Source organism: Triticum aestivum, chromosome 6A, assembly GCF_018294505.1.
Source record: "Triticum aestivum cultivar Chinese Spring chromosome 6A, IWGSC CS RefSeq v2.1, whole genome shotgun sequence".
In the NCBI taxonomy this organism is placed as follows: Eukaryota; Viridiplantae; Streptophyta; class Magnoliopsida; order Poales; family Poaceae; genus Triticum; species Triticum aestivum.
Genome location: NC_057809.1, coordinates 53318811 through 53327382, shown reverse-complemented (window position 1 = coordinate 53327382; position 8572 = coordinate 53318811). Strand labels below are relative to the sequence as shown.

Sequence of the window (8572 nt, the reverse complement as noted above, 5' to 3'; positions counted from 1 at the left end):
ATAGCTACATCCACTCCATGTAGACCCGACGCGTCCGTTTCCCCCCTCCAGGTGCTAGCGGCGGCACCGTCCGTGAGGGGTGCCACACCCCGGAGACGCGTGCCGCCTCTTCGGACATGCCACAACACCACCCCGCATGTATGACGGCCCGGTACGATGCTCCGGTGGCATTGCTACCCCCCAGGGCCCCCGTCCCGCCTAACCCTGGAGCGGTTGACCACGGGATCTAGCCCTTTGACTTTGCACGGACGGGCTTTGACCAGTGGACCTCTCCACCGGGTTGTGTCGGGTCGGCCCAGAGGGACACCAGGGAGCAACATCTGGGCCAAACCCACAGCTAAATCCACTCCGTGTAGACCCGATACGGTAGTTTCCCCCCTCCAGGTGCCGGCGGCGGCGCCGTCCGTGATGGGGGGAACACCCCGGAGATGCGTGCCGCCTCTTCGGACATGCCACAACACCATCCTGCATGTATGAGGGCCCAGTACGACGCTCCGGTGGCATTGCTACCCCTAGGGCCCCCGTCCCGCCTAACCCTGGAGCGGTTGACCACGGAATCTAGCCCTTTGACTTTGCACGGACGGGCTTTGACCAGTGGACCTCTCCACCCGGTTGTGTCGGGTCGGCCCAGAGGGACACCAGGGAGCAACATCTGGGCCAAACCCACAGCTAAATCCACTCCGTATAGACCCGATGCGGTAGTTTTCCCCTCCAAGTGCCGGCGGCGGCGCCGTCCGTGAGGGGGGCCACGCACGGAGACGCGTGCGGCCTCTTCGGACATGCCACAACACCACCCCACATGTATGAGGCGAGGTACGACGCTCCAGTGGCATTGCTACCCCCAGGGCCTCCGTCCCGACTAACCCAGGAGCGGTTGATCACGAGATCTAGCCCTTTGACTTCCTACGGACGGGCTCTGACCAGTGGACCTCTCCACCCGGTTGTGTCAGGTCTACCCATAGGGACACCCGAGAGCAACATCCGGGCCAAACCCATAGCTACATCCACTCCGTGTAGACCCGACGCGTCCGTTTCCCCGCTCCAGGTGGCGGCGGCGGCGCCGTCCGTGATGGGGGGCACACCCCGGAGATGTGTGTCGCCTCTTCGGACATGCCACAACACCACCCCGCATGTATGAGGGCCCGGTATGACGCTCCGGTGGCATTGGTACCCCCAGGGCCCCCGTCCCGCCTAACCCTGGAGCGGTTGACCACGGGATCTAGCCCTTTGACTTTGCACGAACGGGCTTTGACCAGTGGACCTCTCCACCCGGTTGTGTCGGGTCGGCCCAGAGGGACACCGGGGAGCAACATCTGGGCCAAACCCACAGCTAAATCCACTCTGTGTAGACCCAATGCGGTAGTTTCCCCCCTCCAGGTGCCGGCGACGGTGCCGTCCGTGATGGGGGGCACACCTCAGAGATGCGTGTCGCCTCTTCGGACATGCCACAACACCACCCCGCATGTATGAGGGCCCGGTACGATGCTCCGGTGGCATTGGTACCCCCAGGGCCCCCGTCCCGCCTAACCCTGTAGCAGTTGACCACGGGATCTAGCCCTTTGACTTCCCACGGACGGGCTTTGACCAGTGGACCTCTCCACCCGGTTATGTCGGGTCGGCCCAGAAGGACACCGGGGAGCAACATCAGGGCCAAACCCACAGCTACATCCAGTCCATGTAGACCCGACGCGTCCGTTTCCCCCTCCAGTTGCCGGCGGCGGCGCCGTCCGTGATGGGGGCCACGCACCGGAGACGCGTGCCGTCTCTTCGGACATGCCACAACACCACCCTGCATGTATGAGGGCCCGGTACGACGCTCCGGTGGCATTGCTACCCCCCAGGGCCCCCGTCCCGCCTAACCCTAGAGCGGTTGACCACGAGATCTAGCCCTTTGACTTCCCACGGACGGGCTTTGACCAGTGGACCTCTCCACCCGGTTGTGTTAGTTCGGCCCGTAGGGACACCCGCGAGCAACAACCAGGCCAAACTCACAGCTACATCCACTCTGTGTAGACCCGACGCGTCCGTTTTCCCCCCTCTCCAGGTACCGGCGGCGGCGCCGTCCGTGAGGGGGGCCACGCACCGGAGACGCGTGCCGCCTCTTCGGACATGCCACAACACCACCCGCATGTATGAGGGCCCGGTACGACGCTCCGGTGGCATTGCTACCCCCCAGGGCCCCCGTCCCGCCTAACCCTAGAGCGGTTGACCACGAGATCTAGCCCTTTGACTTCCCACGGACGGGCTTTGACCAGTGGACCTCTCCAGCCGGTTGTGTCAATTCGGCCCGTAGGGATACCCGGGAGCAACATCCGGGCCAAACCCACAGCTACATCGACTCCGTGTAGACCCGACGCGTCCGTTTCCCCCCTCCAGGTGCCGGCGGCGGCGCTGTCCATGTGGGGGGCCATGCACCGGAGACGCGTGCCGCCTCTTCGGACATGCCACAACACCACCTCGCATGTATGAGGGCCCGGTATGATGCTCCGGTGGCATTGCTACCCCCCAGGGCCCCCGTCCCGCCTAACCCTGGAGCGGTTGACCACGAGATCTAGCCTTTTGACTTCCCACGGACGGGCTTTGACCAGTGGACCTCTCCACCCGGTTGTGTCAGGTCGGCCCGTAGGGACACCCTGGAGCAACATCCAGGACAAACCCACAGCTACATCCACTCCGTGTAGACCCGACGCGTCCGTTTCCCCCCTGCAGGTGCCGCTGGCGGCGCCGTCCATGAGGGGGGCACACTACGGACGTGAGGGGGGTCACACTCTCGAGACGGGTGTCGGGCGTTTGCAACCGCCACAAAACTTCTGTCGGCATAGCTGTTTTTGATTTTAATAAAATAAAAGGATCTATATTTAAAAGATACAAACTATATATTCATAATACAAACTATAAATGACCGCACATTATAAACGTGCTCGAAAAAATACAAACTATATATATTCATAATATATGAAAAAAATACAAACTACATATATATTCATATGTATCTTTATATTTAACATGCTACATGTTAGTTGATATAATAATACATAAGAAAGCATAAAAATATATATATATATATATATACAAAATCTAACTATGCCGACGGCATAGCCGTCGGCATAGATCCGGCCAGGTTTAGGCGGCGGGCGGCGTGCCGCGGATCACTGACGTGGCAGATATGCCGACGGCAGCCGTCGGCATATGCTCCGAACGGTGCGGCCCGGATCGGTGACGTGGCCTGCGGACCTATGCCGACGGCCCGCCGTCTCGGCCGTCGGCATAGTTCTGACGATGTTAGCCAGGGGGGTTGCCGGGCCCACTGTTATGCCGACGGCGCTTGTAAGCCGACGGCAGCTGTCGGCGTATATGCAGTTAGGCCGACGGCCGTTCTATGCCAACGGGTGCCGTCGGCTTAGCTCTGTGTAGCCCGACGGCTATAGTACGCCGACGACCAGAACCAGGCTGTCGGCATAGCTCCGAAGAAGCCGACGGCAGCCGTCGGCACTGTTTTGGCCGTCGGGGTAGCGCCCTGTTCCGGTAGTGAACTAGTCTTGAGACTAAATTTTTTTAGTCAGGGGTATCCCTACTAAAATGTGGATTAGTCATCTCTCTCCTTATTTAAGTCCTCTCCTTTAACACAGGCGAGTTCTGAATTAGAGGGTTTGGAGGATAATAAATGATCATTAACTTGATTTTAGTCTCTTTACTATTTGGATCCAAGTATGGATGGGGCTAGCAAATTTTAGTCCCACTACTTTTAGTCATGGGACTAAAACGTATCCAAGCACCCTTTTATTCACCTAGACGGAGGGAGTACCATCCCCTTTAGCCCCACCCCTAAGATAAATAATGGGGTTGTATCTCCCCCTTAGTGAGGCCATGCCTTCCCCCCTGAGATAGATGGCTGGCGAAGTCCATTCTTTCTGGTGAGCTCGCAATGAACTAGAATAGTTGATTGACCCTTCCGTAAAAAAGAAAAGGTGATTGACGTGAATAAAATTCTTAAGCGCCTAAGAAATAGCAACACTGTCAGTTAATTGATCCGAGGAAAAAGTGCAAATCTCAACGTTGGATCGGATGGACAAGGAGTCAACTGACTTGGCTAAGTGTTCTGTCTGCTGCTGACCCACCACACGTACGTTGTGAAGCAATGTAGCTCCGTGTACGGGCCTGGAGCCAGTCCTGTAATGTTTTCTATATAAACACCGATGACAGGAGCAAAGCAGCAAAGCAAGTTCTTACTGATTTCCACCAGGAACAATATATGGAGTCTTTGCTTTCAGTACTTGCTTATGCCTCCTTCTTCTTCCTTGTCCTAGCTGTGTTCCGACGCATCTGCCGTGTGCCGGCGCGGGTGATCCCTCAGCCGATCATCGAGATCAGCGATGCTGCCGTCACCAGGCGCGCACTGGTTGAGTACGCCGACGCTTTCTCCAACCGCCCAATGTCCATGTTCCGCATCCCTATCGTCAAAGGTCACCGCCGCCGACGGAGCGACAACATAATCTCCGTGCCATACGGCCCGCTCTGGCGCACCCTGCGGTGCAACCTCGCAGCGGAGACCATCCACCCCACGCGCTACGCTTCCTATGTGCCGCTGCGACGGGCGGCCATCGACGACATCGTCGCTAGCGTCCAGTCAGCCGCAAGCAAGGGCAGGGCGGTGGTCGTCCGCGACGGCCTCTATGCCGCCGTGTTCTCCATGATTGCACGCATGTGCTTTGGAGAAGGCCTGGTCGACGAGGCCGACGTGCGGGTCATGCAGTGCGAGTTCCGGGAGTTCATCCTCGCCGCCGTGGAATCCACCTCCACGTGCGAGTCTAAGCTCTTGGGCTACTGGAGGCGACGGCAAAGAGATCCTATCGCCTTGCGCCGCCGGCTGGCCGAGCTTTTCCTCCCTCTCATCGAGGAGGCACGGCGGCAGTCGTCACGATTTTGCGACGGCCACGCCCGTTCATACGTCGATTCGCTCATCCGTCTCCGCGTTCCAGACGAGGACGACGACAATGACGAGCATCTACGCCGAGCCCTCACGGAAGACGAGATGGTGAGCCTCGTGTTAGAATTCCTCGGCGCCGGCACGGAGACCGTTGTGGCTTGCGTGGAGTGGACCCTCGCTCACCTAGTCACCCGGCCGGAGATCCAGAACAAACTGCGTCGCGAGGCCATCATCAACATCAAGTACGACGGTGACAACAAGTATCCCTCCGAGTCCGAGGACGAGGAGAGAGAAATACTCCACCGCGGCATGGCGCCGTACCTCCACGCCGTGGTGCTCGAGAGCCTCCGCATGCACCCGCCGACGCCGTTCGTCATGCGCGACATCCGCGCCGAGGGAGGAGTGGTCCGCCAAACGGCCATGCCGGCCGGCGGTTTGCGCGTGCACTTCGTCTTGGGGGACATCGGGAGGGACCCCAAGACATGGACGGATCCCGACGAGTTCCGGCCGGAGAGGTTCCTTGCCGGAGGAGAGGGAGAGGCCGTTGGGCCTCTGCCGGGGCCCAAGGAGATCAAGATGATGCCGTTCGGCGCAGGGCGGAGGTACTGCCCAGGCATGGCTCTGGGGATGCTCAATGTCAAGTGCTTGCTGGCAGCGCTGGTGCGCGAGTTCGAGTGGACCGAGGGAAATTGTGGCGTCGACCTCACGGAGCTCGACGGATTCTTCAAAGCGATGAAGAAGCCACTTCGTGCTCGTGTCACGCCTCACACGTGCATGCAACAAATGTAATAATCAGGGAGTTTGTTTAAACTCGTTAAATAATGGACATGATCGGGGCACACGCGAGTTGTACGCCGCTGCTATTTTTCTTTCGGATATGTTCATGCGCAATGCCATGAGTATGTTGTATGTTTGTTGTCCGCGCCTAACTATGGTTCTCCAATAATGGACATATGTTTTTATATATTTTTATAAAGTATTTGCGAGTTTGTCAAGTTTTCTAAAACGGATTTGCTATTTCACATCTAGATGTGAAATAGTTATCTCACATCTAAATCTTCCACCGTTGGATCAGTGTTGATCTTGTTTGTCTCGCCGGTCTAGTACGCCGATATTGGCGGGCCGTAAATCGTTTTGTTTATCTCGGCCGTGTCTCAAGTCTCTGTCCATCCTGTATGTAAGAGCATCTCCAGCCGTTGGCCCCCCAGGGGGCGTCTAAAAGCGTCGCCTGGGGGTGAGCCGGCGCAAAAAATGGCCCTGGCGCGAGTCGGTCCACAGCCGTCGGCCCCCAGGGCCGCCCCCAGGCGCATATTAAAATAAAAAAAAAGGACCGTTCGGCGAAGTTATAATAAAAACTAGTTAAATTTCGGTCAAACATGGCAAATTTCGGTGAAATTCGCGCATTTTCATTACATTAACCTAATCTAAAAAAGAAAAGGGGCTGAAGTCGTCGCCGCCATCGTTGTCGGCGGCCTTCTCCTCCTTGACACGGGCGCCCCTGCTGGACCCCTGCCCGGCGTCGCCATGGCGGACTGGCGGCGGCGGGTCGTCGTCGTCATCGCTGTCGCATAAGACGACGACCCCATCTTCATCGCGGCCGCGTCGGCGCTCCTCGAAGCGGCGCAGGGCGGCGCGCTGGCGCTCCTTCTCCTTCTCCCGGCGCGCCTTCTCCATCGCAATGGAGTCCTGGCACGCCCATTCTAAGGCCGCGTCGTTGTTGTCGAACTTCGCCTTCACTGGCGCCAGCCCCGGCTCCATCTTTGGCTTGACGAAGCACGGAGGAGCCGACGAGGAGGAGACGCGCCGGCCGCCCTCGTTGATGATGATGCCGACGCTGCGAGTGCGCCGACCGATTGGCGTCTCCGCCGCGGGCTCGGCCTTGACGCCGAGAAGCGCCGGAGAACCGGAGGAGTGGGAAGATGAGCGAGAGGAGGAAGTCGAGGAGGAGGCGAACCTCCTTGGCGCGCATGCGCGTCGGTGTTGCGACGGGGCGGCCCCCGTCGCAGGATAGGTCAACGGCGGGTTGTTGCCGCCGTCGAGGTACGCTAGCACGCCATCCAGCATGCGGCCGGGGACGCCCCACCACAGGTGGCGCCCCTCGCTGTTCTTCACGCCGCCGACCACCGGCGCGCCGTTGGTGGAGGCCAGGCGCTACTGTTGCCGGCGCTGGAAGTACGCCGCCCAAGCCGCATGATTGCCGGCGGCGTACTGGGGGAGGGAGCGCTCGTCGTCGGTCAGGGAGGCGCGCGCGACCTCGACCTCCTCGGCGAAGTACCTGGACTTCGCCACGGTGTCGGGTAACGGGGGAATGGGCACTCCCCCGTCGCTGAGCCGCCACCCCGTCGGCCCGACGCGCATGTCCAGCGGCGCCGGGATGTTCGCCTGAAACAGGAGCCAGGACTCCTGTTCGCGGAGCGAACGGCGGCTGAAGCCGTTCGCCGCCGCCTCGTCTCCGGGGAAGCGCTCTGCCATGGCGACGGGCTCGGCGGTGGTAGAGAGGGAGCGAGAGGGGTTGCCGGTGGCGCTCGGGAGAGGAAGACGGAGACGGAGAGAGAGGGGCTGGGCGACGGCGAGGGGCGGGTCTAGTGTGGGCACAGGCGACTGAGAGACCACCGGCTTTTATAGCCGCTCTGCGCCCGTGTGTACGCGTGCGAGGGAGGGGAGGCGTCGGCGCACCGTCCCGTGACGCGCCGCCCGTGAGGAATCAATGGCAAGACTGACCGACGGCATCCTTGCCATTGATTCGCCGCGGGAACCGAGGCAGTTGGGGGAAGACGAGCCGCCGTGTCCCTGACGCGGCTGGCCCGCGGCTTTTTCGCGCCAAAACAGTTCGCCCCGGCGCCCCAGGGCGCCCCCCAGCACGCCGGGTTCAGCCTGAGTCCGCCGGCGCTGTTTTCGGTTCAGGCCGGCGAAAATCGGGCTCCTGTGGGCGCGACTGGGCCGTTTTTTCGGCGCCGGCGCAATAAAAATGTCTGGGGAGGCCTTTCTGGGAACGCGGCTGGAGAGGCCCTAAATCTCAGGCAGCTTTTGATCGGCCGTTTGTTTGTCACGTGCAGCCGCTTACCGTTGGTTCGTTGGCCCCTTCTTCTATTTTTCTTGCCAGCCTGCGATCATGGTTTTTTTTTTGAGGATCGTTGCTTGTATTTTCTGGATCGTGGAGAATAGGAAGACTTAACGGACACCATATACAAAGGATCTGGTGTTAGCTTATGCTCTCACTCATTCTCTATTTGGGCACTTTCTCTCCCTTCATGTGTCCCATTTATTTGAGCTATTTTTTTCCTTTTTGTTGTTATTCTCCTTCTTAATTTTTTCCCATTTTTCAAATTCATGATATTTTAAGTACATGAACATTTTTTGAAGTGTGTGACCACTTACTAAAATTCACAAAATTTTAATTTCTGAACACTTATTTGAATTTACATTTTAAAAAATATGAATAAGGGTGTGTGTGTTTGTTTGGGTCCGCAGTTGCATGTCAACCATCGACTTGCAACTAAGTGTGTGTGTATGCGCGCGCGCGTGTTTGTTGGGACCCCCAGTTGCAAGCCGACCATCGACTCACAACTAGGGGTGTGTGTATTTGTCAAGGGTCCCCAGTTCCATGTCAACCATCGACTTACAACTAGGTGGTGTGTGTGTGTG

General features: G+C 58.6%; 1 protein-coding gene across 1 annotated transcript; it reads left to right on the top strand.

Annotated features, from left to right (window-relative positions):
• Positions 1 to 4235: 4235 nt before the first annotated feature.
• On the top strand, positions 4236 to 5780 carry LOC123130243 (cytochrome P450 89A2). The gene has a single exon (XM_044550187.1). It carries the CDS (start codon positions 4253 to 4255, stop codon positions 5714 to 5716), a length of 1464 nt encoding a protein of 487 aa, XP_044406122.1. The 5' UTR covers positions 4236 to 4252; the 3' UTR covers positions 5717 to 5780.
• The last annotated feature ends 2792 nt before the right edge of the window (positions 5781 to 8572 follow it).